This window comes from Oryctolagus cuniculus, chromosome 9 (assembly GCF_051225735.1).
Source record: "Oryctolagus cuniculus isolate XC-2025 breed Fujian yellow rabbit chromosome 9, ASM5122573v1, whole genome shotgun sequence".
Taxonomy (NCBI): domain Eukaryota; kingdom Metazoa; phylum Chordata; class Mammalia; order Lagomorpha; family Leporidae; genus Oryctolagus; species Oryctolagus cuniculus.
In genome coordinates this window covers 137,996,709-138,012,871 of record NC_142875.1, presented here as the reverse complement: position 1 = coordinate 138,012,871, position 16,163 = coordinate 137,996,709, and the positions used below count along the sequence as shown (strand labels likewise).

The 16,163-nt window shown below is 47.2% G+C and overlaps 1 protein-coding gene and 1 long non-coding RNA gene across 5 annotated transcripts in view; one reads left to right on the top strand and one right to left on the bottom strand.

The window, feature by feature from the left end:
* Positions 1-1,822: 1,822 nt before the first annotated feature.
* On the top strand, positions 1,823-13,206 carry ZNF641 (zinc finger protein 641). Of its 4 annotated transcripts, none has more exons than XM_089304838.1 (6): positions 1,823-2,042; positions 4,876-5,084; positions 5,618-5,709; positions 7,163-7,292; positions 7,908-8,021; positions 8,879-13,206. In XM_089304838.1, exons 2-6 carry the CDS (start codon positions 4,901-4,903, stop codon positions 9,631-9,633), a joined length of 1,275 nt encoding a protein of 424 aa, XP_089160964.1. In that variant the 5' UTR covers positions 1,823-2,042; positions 4,876-4,900; the 3' UTR covers positions 9,634-13,206. The 4 variants fall into 4 exon arrangements, with proteins under 4 accessions (XP_089160964.1, XP_089160965.1, XP_017194998.4 ...); XM_089304839.1 differs by lacking the exon at positions 1,823-2,042 and adding an exon at positions 2,078-2,326; XM_017339509.4 differs by lacking the exon at positions 1,823-2,042 and having other exon boundaries at positions 2,339-5,084.
* Positions 4,934-16,163, bottom strand: part of LOC149124782 (uncharacterized) — a 29,346-nt gene continuing 18,116 nt past the window's right edge. The window contains exons 2-3 of the long non-coding RNA XR_011379123.2: positions 13,069-13,161; positions 4,934-5,071 (exon numbers count right to left, since the gene is read on the bottom strand). This is a non-coding gene — a long non-coding RNA (uncharacterized LOC149124782). The remainder of the gene's footprint in view (positions 5,072-13,068; positions 13,162-16,163) is intronic.

Here is a 16,163-nt window from a genome sequence, read left to right as displayed (position 1 = left end):
ACTTAATGCCTCCGAACTAATGCAAGAATAATATGTACACATCACCAGAGTTTCCTGGTTGATAAAGAAATGGCAATCAAAGTATAGAATAGATGTTTATTAGGCTGGCGCCGTGGCTCAGTAGGCTAATCCTCCGCCTGCGGCACCAGCACACCGGTTCTAGTCCCGGTCGGGGCACTGGATTCTGTCCCGGTTGCCCCTCTTCCAGGCCAGCTCTCTGCTGTGGCCTGGCAGTGCAGTGGAGGATGGCCCAAGTGCTTGAAGAGCCCTGCACTCGCATGGGAGACCAGGAGAAGCACCTGGCTCCTGGCTTTGGATCAACGTGATGTGCCGGCCGCGGCGGCCATTGGAGGGTGAACCAATTGCAAAAAGGAAGACCTTTCTCTCTGACTCTCTCTCTCTCACTATCCACTCTGCCTGTCAAAAATATATATATTAATGACATACTGTCTTGTATTAGTCAAGGCCTATTTTGTGGTGTATGCCACTTCCAGGATGGCCCATAATAGAAGAGACAAGTTGCCTCAGCTTTCTTCCCTGATCTTAGGCCCATAGATTAAACTATTTCATGGCCACAGAGGATGGTACAGCTACTAGATGGAAGAAGTCTGATTCTTCTGTGAGTGCAAGGAGCAAAGATTTCATCTACCGGTCCCCATCAACCCACTACACACTATCTTGTATGAAACACAGCCTTTATGGAGGTAAGCCATGGAGACACTGGTACTGTTAGCCCAGCCTGGTTAATGTGCACCTTCTATCCAGCACCAACAGCAGCCTAAGCGAAAGGGGTCCCTATTCTAGTTGCAGGATCTGCAATACAAATTCAAACTCTAACAACCTCTCACATAGTCCATGATCTGCTCCTGGTATATGCGCTTCCCAAAGGCCTGTCTAGTGCACCCTCCTCTTTCTCACCAGAGACTTCCCTGACCTTCCCACCACACACAGTAACTTCTCTTTGCTCTCAGTGCAGACCATGCTCTTCTGTTTTACCAGCGATTCGATTTTACTGCAAGCGTTGGCACACTCTTCCACAAACTCAGTCTTCTCTTTGATTCCCAGCATTTAGTTACTGGGTCTGGCACCTAACAGAAATAAGTATTAAAGGAATAATTGTCATATATGACCGTAATTGAGTCATTTATTTCTTAAGTCTATGATTAAAAAAATTTTTTTTAATTTTTTGACAGGCAGAGTGGACAGTGAGAGAGAGACAGAGAGAAAGGTCTTCCTCTTGCCGTTGGTTCACCCTCCAATGGCCGCCGCGGCCGGGAGCCAGGTGCTTCTCCTGGTCTCCCATGGGGTGCAGGGCCCAAGCACCTGGGCCATCCTCCACTGCACTCCCGGGCCACAGCAGAGAGCTGGACTGGAAGAGGGGCAATCACCGGGACAGAATCCAGCGCCCCGACCGGGACTAGAACCCGGAGTGCCGGCGCCGCAGGCGGAGGATTAGCCTATTGAGCAGCAGTGCCGGCCTTTTTTTTTTTTTTTTTGATGATTAAAAACTTTTTGCAGAGTTGCTGTAATAGTCAGTGTGAACATGATGTTAAGGCTATAAACAGATTCGAACAGTAAAGGCTTTATTCTATGCTTATGCTTTGTAGGTCCTTCTCAATTTGTTCAGTCAAATCCATCTTAATGCTTCAATAGAAACACAATGCAGGCCACATTTGCAATCTTAATACTATTAGTAACCTCAGCTTAAAAAAAAACCTGAATGTGAGTGGAATTAATTTTAATAATATACTGATATTTATTTTCGATACTATATTTAATCCAGTAGATCAACAATATCACCCATGACCTGTTCTACATTCTTGAATTTAAGTCTCCTAAATCCGGCATGCAGGTCGCACTGAAACGCGTCCCCACTCCCAGCCGCACGCGTGCGGCGGCGGTGACCGCGCCCCAGCGCCTGTGCAAAGCGATGGCGAAGCATCACCAGCCCGCGCGCCCTTCGTCCCCACCCCCAGGAAGCCAAGACGCGTCCTGCGCCACCGTGCCCGCAGCGATGCTCCAGCCACGGCTGTCAAACCCAGGTAATGGACGACCCTGTGTGCAAAGAGCCTCGCTGGAGGGGCAGGAGGCCGCCAGTCAGGGAGGGACCGGAGCCCCGCAGCCGGGGTCTGCCCAGCCCGCGCCGCCGCCTCTGCAGCCCCGGAAGCGGGCGGGGATTTCCTGTGCCCGCCCCGCCCGCCCGGCACTGGCTCTGCTGGCCACTGGCCACCGGCTCCGCCGGCCACCGACTAAGGGCTCCGACACGGGCGGAGGACGGAGGGGGCAAGCGGCGCCCGGCAGGGAGGCAGCGGGCCATCTGCCTGGGGTGAGTGGGGCCGGGCAGAAGGGACGGACGCGGGCACCCGGGCGGCGGCGGGTGGGATCGGCCCCCGGGGGCGGGGAGCGGGTGGCAGCGGCCTTCCCGGGGGTCGGGCCCCCCTGACATGCCGCGCTTGCCGCTGCCCGGTCTCTGTCCACGCTTGGCTGCCGGGGCCACAGGCTCCTTCGGCTGTCACTCGCGCACCGCTCTCCACGCCACCGTTTCTCGTCCCTTGCTCCTGCCCTTGCGCCGGGGAAGCCTGCGCCGGGGAAGCCTTGTCGGATTCTCTGCAATCTGACCCTCTCTCGTGGCACCGCCAAGGAGGAGGGAAGACGCAACCTTATTCTCAAGCAGGTTGGCGCTGCCCACACCCACCCGCCTTGGTCTCGATGTCCCTGTGCCCTTGGGCTACTCGTCTCGATAACATGGCCCTTTTCCTGTCCAGCAGCATCACTGCAAAAACTTCCATCTGCGGTGCCTTGCCACGCAGATGGATGAGGAAAGGGGGAAAACGGACGCCCCAGATCCAGACTCCAGTAGGCATGGGGCCGCCCTGGAACCAGGAAGCCCGGCTAGGGCTGCCAGCTTCATCACCAAGTGCTGGCTCTGCAGGAGTATCTTGGGAAGTGCAGGCTGAGAACAGGTGCCCACTCGGCTGCTTTGCCATGATTATGCCGCACTTCCACAGGGTTTCTATTAGTGGTCCGGAGGCCTCACAGTCAGCCCAGTGGGCTCTGTGAAAAGATACTGCCTGTCAAGGGACTCTGCTGGTTAACTGCAGGAAGAGGGTGAAGAAATGAGCAAGAGACAGATGTGCAGATATTTAACTAGAAGTAAAGCCCTGGGGCTGCGGGAGTTAGAGAACAAGCCAGGGTGGAGAGGGGCACCTGGTGCCTTGTGTGTTAAAAGTGAAGAGAGTACAGGGGCTGAAATTCGCAGAGGAGAGAGAAAATCACGGTTTCCCTTTACTGCTTTATGTAGAACTTTTCATTCATGTGAGACATCTGTGAAAAGCTGGAATCACTCCAGGAAGCGCCCATGAGACCCTAAGTCATCTTTAGGAGTTTGAGAATAAAGGTGAATTTGATCTTCCTGTGCTCTGAATTCAGGTTTCCACCCACCTCTTATATCAGGCAAGAAAAAAAGCAATCTGTCATCTGTCTTTACCTATCCTGGCCTTCTGTGTTCTTGCAAACATTATGGGATGAATGTGAGTGAGCCAAGATAATGACCAAGGTGCTGCCTTGTTTTTGGAAGGCTTTCACTAACTCTGACTGCTTGGGTATTGAATAACAATCACAAAAATATGTTGCCAAGCAAAAAGTAATAGTGTACAGTCTCATAATGGACTTTTTCTAGCATACCGAAGCGAGGCCCCTATCGTAACACAAGCAGGACTTGCCCTGCTCTTAAGGTGTCCAAAGAAAACAGCCTATCGCCTGATCTTGTGCACTGAAGGGTGGGGAGAAATTTTTAATTGACTTAAATCTCTTCTCTTGCGATCAAAACCCTTTTCTTCCATGTGTTCTACATGAAGATATAAAACATTTCTCTATTCTTTGGTAATATCACACATCATCCCTCTCTAAACAGAAGCTGTGTTCACCATTTTTGACATTTTCATTGGCTGTCTTCCCCATCCCTTTCTTGGTTTTCATTTCTTCTGATGAACACACACTGGCTTCTTCACACACGTATTTAGAACTTTATACATTTTTCTAATGAGATATGACTGGTCCCTGCCGCACACACAGGTTCTTCATCCATGCGTCCAAATCAAAGGGCTTTTGGCTTGCCCCAGCATCATGTGTGCAGCATAGCTTCCCCGTGTTCTACCTACAGTTCTTCCCCGCCCCCACCCCCACCCCCGGATAAAACATCAGCGCCTCACTGACCAACAGTGTCTCTTACCTCTTAGGGTTGCTTTGGAGTCTTACACCTGTTTTCCAAGGTACTGGTGTTTCATCATATTTATTACCAGGTTTCATCTTATACTTGAGAGTGACAGATCATAAGTCTCTTTCTTGAAGCTTGTCCTAAGTGAGACACCATTTAGTTCAGCCTCCGAAGAACTCTGTACTCACGACATAAATACAGCCCCTGGCTGCGGTTGTCATCTCCTTCTGCACTCATGAGTAAGGACATGACTACGTCCATCTCTTTGGGTGCAGTTCTGTGTGCATCCCTTCCTACATGTTTCCAGTTGCTCATTTTCCTGTACTTTCAGTGGTTGAGATCAAAGCTTTTAAATTTCCAGGATTGCTAATTTTTTAAAATGAAGATCCCCCAGTCATCAGGGATATTCTGTTTCTAGTAGAAGATCCCCCCAAATAACAGTTAATGACTTTGCTATATAGCACCTACCAATTCATTTATTTCTCCAAGAATCTGTGCTCACACTCAGTTGCTGGAATACATCAAACTTTTAAAGTTCATCTTACATAAGCTCCTCCTCTCCAGTTTCATCTTTTATACCTGGGACCGTTCACCATAATTCCCTTGGAATATCACTCCTTTCCATTTTTATGGGCATGGCTAATATGAATGTGTTGCAGGTCACAATCTGGGTTTGCAGCAAAAATGCTTTCAGAACAGACAGCAGCACTGGGGACACGATGGGAGTCGATGAATGCACAGCTGGATGGAGCACAGTCCCATGTGGAAAGGAGAAGCCAGGAAGAGGGGCCGTGGAGAACCTCACCGGGGCCTCTGGAACACCTGTGCTGTGATCTTGAAGAGGAGCCACAGTCCCTTCAAGAGAAGGGTGAGAACCACAGGGTGTGAGGGGAGCATAACGCATAAAGAAGTCCCCTAATCTTTGTTTAAAACATAGAGCTGAAAAAACCCTCAAATAGCCGTGGACTGAACAACAGTACCAACACCAGGACCAGCCCATCATTCCTGGACCCTGGGCCCAAGTACATGTGACTGGGCTTCTTCTGTTCCTTGCATAATCACTCCCTGCACATGCTGGTGCATAGTTAGTGGTACTGAGTGTGGGAGATGATGGAGTGATAGCAACACTATTTACTGTTAGAGAATACAACCAGTAAGGTGTACTACTTTACTACATGAAAACTGCACTTGAAAAATATAAATTCTGACTAAAATCTACCTAATATCCTGGCAGCACATTTTGAGTGAAGTCTTCTTCATCAGTGTCTATACATTTGAGTTTTACCACTGAGCATAGGTATAGAAGAAGTTACCCCTAAGCTCCACTAAACTGAGGCTCAGGCTCTCATGGAAAAGCATAGCCAGTTCATCTCTAATGGTTCCTTTCCTTCTCCCCACCAGCTCAGTCCGCTCCCTGGGTCCCTGCAATTCCCCAGGAGGGGAGCGCCGGAGACTGGGAGATGGCAGCTGCACTTCTTGCAGCCGGATCACAGGTGAGCTGTACTTCCCCTTGACTTCACCCCAGATGTCATCACTATTGCCTTTCTAAGCTTTAATGTCATCCCATTGACTTGTTAGTTCACATGAAGACTAGTGATGTGTTCCTCTTACAACTGAAGAGATCCTGGACCTTTTCAAGGGGTTCATAAGACCCTTGGAAAATTAAGTGGAGGCATAACAGGAAGAGGGAATTCCTTGAGGTTAGGATATTTTAATGGATAGCTATGTTATCCACAGAGGTAGAGAAATTAGCTTCCTTGAAGAAATAAATCAAGAAAGATTAGGAAAAGAGGACCTGAAGAAAGTTTGGAAGAACATAAAGTAGACAGGTTTAGATAGACAATAGAACATTTATGGAAGAGAACAGAATAAATATGCAAAGAGGAGCAGAGCCAGTGAAGGAAAAACGGTTAGGTTCATTCAGAAGGCAGTAAGAGAACATGGAAAAATACTGATAGTGGTAGTGGTAATAGTAATAGTGGTAGTTGCAGCTGCACTCCTAGAGCTCTTAATTCTTTTTTCTTTTTTTGATAGGCAGAGTGGACAGTGAGAGAGAGAGACAGAGAGAAAGGTCTTCCTTTTGCCGTTGGTTCACCCTCCAATGGGCGCCGCGGCCGGCGCGCTGCGGCCAGTGCACCGCACTGATCCGGTGGCAGGAGCCAGGAGCCAGGTGCTTTTCCTTGTCTCCCATGGGGTGCAGGGCCCAAGCACCTGGGCCATCCTCCACTGCACTCCCTGGCCACAGCAGAGGGCTGGCCTGGAAGAGGGGCAACCGGGACAGAATCCGGCGCCCCGACCGGGACTAGAACCCAGTGTGCCGGCGCCGCTAGGCGGAGGATTAGCCTAGTGAGCCGCGGCGCCGGCCCTAGAGCTCTTAATTCTGAGAACAACTCAATCAATCCATTTTACAGATTAAAAATTGGGGACAGGGAGAGATTAAAGCACTTGACTTGTATAAGGTCATACTGCTAGTAACTGGCAAAACAAAGAGAAATTTGGCTCCAGATTCCCAACTCCTAACCAGTGATGACATGCCAGAAGAGGAAAGAAAATAATTTTTTACCTGATTTTGGCCGATAGGAAAGGTCAAGTGGAAGGAAGAAGAAATGGTATAGAATTTCTGTAGTGAAGAGTGAGGCAGGTGAGGAGAGAGAGTACATAACAGTGATTGAACAAGCAGTGGTGATTCGTAGTGCCTCTGACTTCTCATGGCCCCACTTGGGAGGCTCTTCAAGCAACATTACCCTCACTCACTCCTTGATCACGTGCCTTTACTCCTCTCTTCATTTTCTCTTTACCAAAACTATGTACCTGACCCGGGGACTCCTGGGAAATTCTTTTCCAAGACCTTTGCTTGCTCTTTCCTCCACTACCTCAGACTTTTATACTGAGATCACATGTTTTTAAGGAACAGTTACTGACAGAAGATGCTACCTTTTGTTTCAGGGACTGGTAACCATCAAGGATGTGTCATTGTGCTTCTCTCAGGAGGAGTGGCGGAGCCTGGACCCCTCTCAGACAGACTTTTATGGAGAATATGTCATGCAGGAAAACTGTGGGATAGTGGTCTCTCTGAGTAAGCACAACCTTCTCTGGCCACAAGATGACTGAACCCTGGCAGAATGGAGCCATCTGCTTCAGAGCTGTCGGACAGTATCTATTGGGGGTTTTCTTCCTAGCAGGGAATCTGTCTAGGCTTCCAGCAAAGAAAGAACACTAGGGCTAAGCCCAAGATAGTGGAAGTGAAGTGTCATTTCTAAAAATCAATACAAATAATACTGAATTATGGAGTAAAGAATTTGAGACTCTTCTTAGTTGAGAATTGGGAAGTTCTTACAAAGAAGAGAGAGGAGCATCTGAAACTGGGTCCTTGGAAATTCATGAACTACCTAGGATAAGCTGGGGGTACAGCGGGTGGGTGGAGTCCTTGTAGTAGAACTAAATTGCAGTTAGGTCCAGAAAGGACTGTTGACCTGGGAGAATCTGAGTGGAAAAGAACAGACTCATTGGAAAACAGGGTGTGAATTTCTAAGACAAGTACGGATTTAACAAAAGTGTGGCAGAGTAAGAAGTTTACATATGGCCTTATTTTATCTAGAGTTCCAAGGAATAATCTAGAAAAAGACTTTTTCAGAAGAATAAATTAATTGTTGAACTAACTGACATCTTTATTTTCCTTTCCCATGAGCAGGATTTCCAATTCCCAAACTGGACATGCTGTCTCAAGTAGAAGGAGGGGAAGAGCAATGGGTCCCTGACCCCCAGGACTTAGAGGAGAGGGACATTCTGAGGGTCACATATACAGGTAAGGACCTCAAACAGACTTGGAGCCACTGCCATCACCTCTCTTGAGGTGTCATTATTACATATCCCTCTAATTCCTCCTATGCTCAAAGAGTTAGTCTGAAGGATTAGAGATGGTTTTATTCAGAAGCAAGGCAGTGTAACAGACGGTTTATTGGACTTGAATTCTGAAACATAGCCATGGCACCTTGGAAAAGTAACTGACTTCCTTTTGGTTTCCTTGTCTGTAAATTAGTATGAAAATACAGTATGTTAACAGATGAGAATAGTAGAACAGTGTCAAGCACCTAAGAAGCTCTCAATAAACGTTAGTTGTCATTACTGGTGATGTTGTTGTTGTTGTTCAAACCTCCATCATCATGGGACTGCCTTCCACAATGTCACTTATATTGCCAACAGGGGACACTCACCAGTGGTAACTGAAGCACATTCTCTAACTCTTTCAACTGATGCTTAGGTGGGAAGATGGTAATTAACAGTAATAAACAGTAAATAGTGGTAATAAATATTAACATTAGCATTTGCATCTACTAAATGCTTACTATATGTAGGACCTATGCCAGCTATCTTACAGAAAACTTGAGAGAAAGTGGTTATTACTCTTATTTTACAGAAGTGAAGGCTTAGAGATCTTAAATGGGAAAGCTGAGATCTAAACTTGTCTAACAGGAGTCCTAAGCCTAGACTTTTTGAAACCTCTACAGCTACTGCACACTATCTTGTATGACAACAGAATAAGTTCTCTCTTTCTGGGTGAGGTTTGTGCCTTTACAGGCATCACAACCTCTATTATGACTTGGGTTCTTGGGTCCTCTCTTACAACTCCCCTTTTGGGTTGGTATTTTCCCCTCTCCACAGGAGATGGAAGTGAACATGAAGGGGATACCCCTGAACTAGAAGCAGACCCTCCCAGAATGTTTTCCAGTGTGTCCGAAGATACGGTGCTCTGGAACCCAGAGCAGGATGACAGCTGGGATTCCATGCCTAGGAGCTCCAGAGGAACACTCCTGGGTCCACATTTCCTTCAGGAAGATAGCTTCTCAAATCTTCTGTGTAGCACAGAAATGGATTCCCTGTTAAGACCCCACACATGCCCCCAGTGTGGGAAACAGTTTGTGTGGAGCTCCCACCTTGCCAGGCATCAGCAGACACACACTGGGGAAAGGCCCTACAGCTGTCTCAAGTGTGAGAAGAGCTTTGGGAGAAGACATCATCTCATAAGGCACCAGAAAACCCACCTGCATGACAAGCCCAGCAGGTGCTCTGAGTGTGGCAAGAATTTCCGATGCAACTCCCATCTGGCCAGTCACCAGAGAGTACATGCAGAAGGCAAATCTTGTAAGAACCAAGGAGGTGATGACAGCCCTGGGGCTATGAAACGGCAGCGTGCCCTACCGGTGCCAAAATGCCACGTGTGCACAGAATGTGGGAAGAGCTTTGGCCGAAGGCACCACCTAGTGAGACACTGGCTCACCCATACCGGGGAGAAGCCCTTCCAGTGTCCTCGCTGTGAGAAGAGCTTTGGCCGCAAACATCACCTGGACAGACATCTACTGACCCACCAGGGACAAAATCCCAGGAGCAGCTGGGACAGGGGGACATCTGTCTTTTGAAATCTGTTTCTCTTGCGGTTATAATCAAATCTATTAGCCGGTGCTACCAGGAGTCACTGCCAGGACTGTCCCACCTGCACCCCAACAACCAGAAACATGAGCTCTGACCCTATCCACAGAAAGATGAGGTTTCAGTGTTGGCCAGAGTATTTTTCACCAGTTCTGTGAAATAACACATAAAGTGTTCTTCTAGCAAAACACTTGGGAAACAATGCATACTGCATGGTTGGTTTTCTGTCTAAGCCCATTTTCAAGGACACAGGGATATCACCAGTTTATGGCTGATCGGTTGGTGTCTATGCCATAACAGTTGTTAAATATTTTGACTTTCAGCCTCATATACTAATTACATTCTGTATATATAGAGAGGGAAAAAATGTTTTAACATATCAAAGCCTCTGAGAACTTCTGCAGTACAGCAAGCTTCTGTTAAGCTTCTGTTAATGCAGTGTTCCCTAAATTTATTTGACTTCAGTATTCTACTTCACCTTCCACAGAACTGGTAAATCCATGAAACACTCTAGTGAGCACTGGGTTAAAAAGTAACAAGGAAACAGGAAAGAGATGGTGATAAAGTACCCAAAGCCCCTTTTTTAACCATGTGAAAGCCCAGGGGCCAGAACTTCCTGCTGTTTGGGTCCATCACTCAACCCATCATCCATACGTACATCTATACCTCTCACTCCCACCTGCCAAAAATAAAATAACCTGTGCACTCCTTTATTCCTACACCCTTCAGCTTGTGTGCACATGTGCATCACACATGCACACACTCATGGCTGAGAGATTAAGCTACAATGCTATGAGATGGACCTTACACCCCTAAGGAATCTCAGGCCCACACAGAAGAAAAAATTTTATCCCCATGAACAGACCCCTCTCCTCTTGACTGTGTCTTAATGTGTCTATGTATATGTGTGTGCAGAGTCTCTGGAGACAGCATGCTACGTAAAAACTGTACAGCATGCTACGTAAAAACTGTACAAGCTAGTTTTTTTCTGGGGATGAGGGTAGTGGGGATTGTATGGGTGTTTTTTGTTTGTTTTGTGTATTAATGGGAAGTCCTGGTGGTTTTGTGTAAATATTAAGGAGCCCTGGTGTAAAGCACTAAATGATGGGTTAAGTTGTGGGAGCTGAGTATGAAGCTTTCCCCAGCATCACTGTGATCAAGACAATTGTGGATGGATATATCTAGGTCTGACTCACTGGGCCACAGATTGTTTTCACCTGGCAGGAGAGAATGGCGTCTTCTGTGAGTCTTCTTGATTGATTCCAGGCAAGGTACATACAGAAGCCTTGTGCTGAGTGAGGATTTTGTCTTAAGTGCTGGGAAATTAGGACAGAATCACGGTGTTTCCAGTTGTTGTCATTGCTCTTATTTGACTCTGATTGCGTCATCAAGGGGGAAGAGTAATTCTCGAGGAACTCATTCTCCCAGAAAGAGAACTGTCGGGTAAAAGGCTGTGGCTTAGCTCTTCAGCTAACATATGGTAATGAGCTTTCTGGTAGGTTTTCCTCCCAGTTTGGGAAGGTATCCACACTGAAGACTCTTTAACCTGAGGTGTACAGACTAGGACTCATAAGTATTTTAACATCTTGTAGTCAATGGGTTGCTCATTGTTTTTCTTTATTGATTATTATGTTAGTAAAAATCTGTTTTAGATGTATTTACTTATTTGGAAAGTAGATGGGGGAGAGAGAGAGAGAGAGAAAGAGAGAGAGAGAGATTGCTTGAGAGATCTTCTACCCATTGTTCACTCCCCAAATGGCTACAACAGCTGGGGCTGGGCCAGGCCAAAGCCAGGAGGAAAGAGCTTCTTCCAGGTCTCCCACATGGGTGCAAAGGGCCCAAGCACTTAGGCCATCTTCTGCTGCTTTCCCAGGCACATTAGCATGGAACTGGATCAGAAGTGGATTAGGCCAGCGCCGCGGCTCAATAGGCTAATCCTCTGCCTTGTGGCGCCGGCACACCGGGTTCTAGTCCCGGTCCGGGCGCCGGATTCTGTCCTGGTTGCTCCTCTTCCAGTCCAGCTCTCTGCTGTGGCCAGGGAGTGCAGTGGAGGATGGCCCAAGTGCTTGGGCCCTGCACCCCATGGGAGACCAGGAGAAGCACCTGGCTCCTGCCATCGGATCAGCGCGGTGCGCCAGCCGCAACGCGCCGGCCGAAGCGGCCATTGGAGGGTGAACCAATGGAAGGAAGACCTTTCTCCCTGTCTCTCTCTCTCACTGTCCACTCTGCCTGTCAAAATAAAAAAAAAGGTGGATTAGTCAGACTTGAACTGGCACCCAAATAGGATGCCAGCACAACAGGCAGCAGCTTGACCTGCTGTGCCCCTACGCCAACCCCAATACCAACCTGATAATTTAAAATTATCTTATGTGTAAAAGCAGATTGGCGTTATGGAGGAAGAGAAGCAAAGAGGATGGAGGTGGGATTTTTTTTCCTTAATGCTTATTCTGATTTTTCTCTAAGACTTACTTCTCAACCGAAATTTCCCACTTACGGAATGAACCAGAGAGGCAAGAGGAATTGAGCTGCAACAATCTAATTTAGCTGTTATTCAATTTTCTTAGGAAAAAGTGGAAAATAACAGCAGCTCAGAGTTCTGGACCCACATGGAATTGAAAATAGGGTCATTTTGCTGCCTGGGCTTCTAAAGTATATATGACTTGAGCAGCCCTTCCCCTACCTGCCTTCTGCTACTCAGAGCAGCCTTCCCTCTTTGCGTGGAATGCACATATCTTGCTTATATTCCTATGAATAAAGGAAAGTGGCCTACTCTTTATAAGGGAGGCCTTATCCTAGGTACTCAGAGACAAAGCATCTCAGGGTTTGTAAAAGGAGATGCCCTAGGCAATAGGAAAGCATGGGCTCTCAGTGGTGAAATTGGACTATGCCATTTCTTTTGCCCTCTCACTTCAGTACAAATCAGCTCCATGTAAGCAACGGTTCAGAACCTGTTTTGGATCACAGATACATCTGCTAGAAACCAAAAACCCACATTTGAGAAAAACAGACACTTGCAATTCAGTTTTGCACCCATATGTTAGCAGGTTCAGAGCCCACCCACAGAATCACTAAAATGGGGTCAAAGAAAGGGACTTATCCTGACCCACTATATTTGTGTCAAGAATTACAAGGCAAGGATCACTAAATATCTTAAGAACTAAAATACCAGGGGCATAAAGGTATGAGAATAGGGTCTGGTCTTTAATGACTGGAAGGATATTTTACTCTACATTTTAAAAAATTATCTGACATGGTGACAAATCAAGCTCCTCACAAACCTTGTTTTAAGGACTTGTAGGAAGTGATTTTCCTTACTATCAGATTGCAACTCTGAATGACTGCATGTTAACTGCCAGTCTTTTATTTGTACTAGTAATTATAAGGACATAAAGCCCCCAAAATATCAATGCAGTTATGGCACCCACCTGGGAAGCATCCTGAGAGAGTTTCTGCAGAAGGAGCAACACTTTGGGTCATTTCTGGTGTACTTCTGTCTACCTCGGTCCAATACCACCTCCCTTGGACAACAAATAAACAAGTAACAGCCATCAGATGAGTGAATAGAATTGAATGGTTTTTTTTTCCACAGTGAATCGGCCCCAAACTTTCATCTTCTAGCCAACTTACTTTTGACACATGTCTACCCTATTCCCTTTAAACAGTGTTTCTGTGGGCAGGATGCAAAACTTGTAAGTCTATCTTCAGAAACCTGTCACATCTGTCTCTACCCTATTCCAGGCATGCTCCCCTTTCCATATCAATATAGTATTTCTGCAAAGAATTCATTACACAAGAGAATGTAACCCAAAGTGTTAGCTTTTCCCAAGGCTATTTACATTTTAAGCCTTAGCTCTAATTGTGGAACGAAAAGCTATTCCCTTGCTAAAGCAACGTTATGCCTTTAGGGAGAAAAGAGAGTGATTATTTGGGACAAAATCTTTCCCCCAAAATACTCCTACCATTAAGTCACTGTATCCATCAAGGGCAAAGCAAGCCCTATAACTCAGACTCTGAGGGGTCGAAAGGAAAGTTCTTTCCATCTCTGTTTAGATGGGTACAGTGAATGGAGAGTAGGTAGAACTAGGCAGCAACAGAAAAGTGTATTCCCTCAATACACCTGCACTGACCAGAGTGCCCTCTCTTCCCTGTGAACTTTACCAGTACATGGTTCTCAAAGTGTGATCTTGACGTGTGTGACACTGAGGAACACTTAGCCCAAAGCCAAATTTGGATGGGAGTGGGAGTGCTTATTTTGCTCAGGACAGTTCTCCCAGAGCTCAGCCATGGGGGCGCCAAGGCAGAGAGGGTTCCTTGAGCAAGGGCAGTGGGACATATTGAATATCAGGGCTTCTTATTTCCTGTAAGTAGAAATTTACCACATAGAACATCAGTGATCGTGTCCAAAAAAAAAAAAGGTTGCCTTCAGACCAGCAGTGGTATTTCCTAGGAACTTGTTAGATGTGTGCATTCTCGGACCTCATTCCATAACTACTAAGCCAGAGACTCTCAATGTGAAGCCCAACAAGCAGTCTTTCAGCATACTTCCAAGATATATGGTGCAAGCTACTGTTTGAGAACCACTGGCCAGGGGATCTGCTCCTTAGTTCATAGGTCTTCCCTCGTCCTTAACTCAGTGAAAGACCTGGGTTAGTCACAAATTGCAGAAACTTTGATGGGGCAACTACTACACTCCTGTGAATGGGCTGGAGCTTCAAATATAGTCATTTAAGAATCTGAGGGGCCAGCGCTGTGGCGCAGCAGGTTAACACCCTGACCTGTAGCGTCAGCATCCCATATGGAAGCAGGGTTCAAGACCCGGCTACTCCACTTCTGATCTAGCTCTCTGCTATGTCCTGGGAAAGTAGTGGAAGATGGCCCAAGTCCTTGGGCCCCTGCATCTGCATCAGAGACCCGGAAGAAGCTCCTGGTTCCTGGCTTCAGATCGGCACAGCTCCAGCTGTTGCAGCCAATTGGGGAGTGAACCATTGGATGAAGACTTCTCTCTCTCTCTCTCTCTCTCTCTCTCTCTCTCTCTCTCTCTCTGTGTGTGTGTGTGTGTGTGTGCAACTCCAACTTTCAAATAAATAAATAAATCTTTTTTTTAAAAAAAAGAATCTGAATAGACAGAAGGGAACAGATACTGCAAAGAAAATGAAGGAGACCTCTTCCTTTGATAAGTACCTGGTCCTTTCTCCAGGACTTCTAATGAGGTGCCCTGAAGGAGCTGCCATTCAGCACAACTGCAGAGACCTGTTGTGCCAAGTGCGTAAGGGTCCCGGTTTTACAACCTACAATGGGATTAGAGACAAATAAAGGGCCATGCTAGGGACTTCTAGCCATGATTTGGCATGCCTTACAGGCAAGGGACACATGAACATCAGAGAACTCAGAGGTACAGAAGGGAACTACAATAACGTAGTGAGATGTGACACAAATCAGATTTGACTCAAAATTGCTTACAAAATAGAAGTGCTAAACTGTGGGGAGCAACTCGGACTAGACTAAGTTACTGGAATTAAGACTTATTCTATGCATCTGCTCTCCCACAATATGGTGCTGGGAGAGGAGGAAACAGCTTCTACACAGCTGCCTCCAGTTTGACCAATAGCCTGCAGGAGCTGCTCCTGATTGCAGGAGAGCAGCGTACTCGGCGTGTGGGTAGCAGAGTTGGGATTGGTGGAAGAGGACTATAAAGGAGGAGAGAGACAACATGCACCAGGAACATCTAAAGGGAACATCCGGATAACATCTGAGCAGCCCCCGAGAGAGCCGGCCGGCGGTGTGCTGCTCCCCCGCGGAAGTGGGGAAAGTGGCAGGGGGAGCCACCCTTCCACGGAGGTGGAAGGACGGCAGCCAACCCGGGAAGGACCAGCAGCAAACCCAGGAAGGGCCGAGCAGACAAAAGAACAGCGCAGGGTCTAGTGTCGTTCCTCCGTGAAGAGGGGGAGCGACACTAAACAGTTAAGCCATGGTTCCAAAAATGCATTCTCCTGCTTTAAAGATTCTGTCCAGTTCAGGCTGTGGGAAAGATGTGCCTTGAAGGCCCCAGTTCCTCCCCCAGTCAAACCCAAGAGGACACACTAAGCTGATGGTTAGAAAGCTGTTCATGGGCTCTCTAAGGTCAAAGGTTACAGTGAATGCTATTGCTCAGTTCCAGCCTCAGGCTCTCCTCTTTCCTGTTACTGCCTCCGTCTTCTCAATAGGCAGCACTCTTCCTCCACTTCTCTCACTTCAGTTTTCTTGGCTTAGTTTTCGTTTTCTCTGAGCAATGCTATACCTTCCTAAAGGTACGTGTTCTCCCCAGCCCACATCCCTCTCCTCCATCATAGTTTCTCCAAGTTTCTGCCCAGTTCCATTTCATCATGAGCCCAATTGTTACCTATCCCTCTGTCTACTGTCCAACTTCTTCTGTAACAGCCTACCAAGCAGGGACCAAGTCCACATACTTCTCACCTCCTTCCCCCAAATTCTTGGATTGTCTGTAACAATTCAGCTGTGGCCCTACCACTCTGCCTCTTTT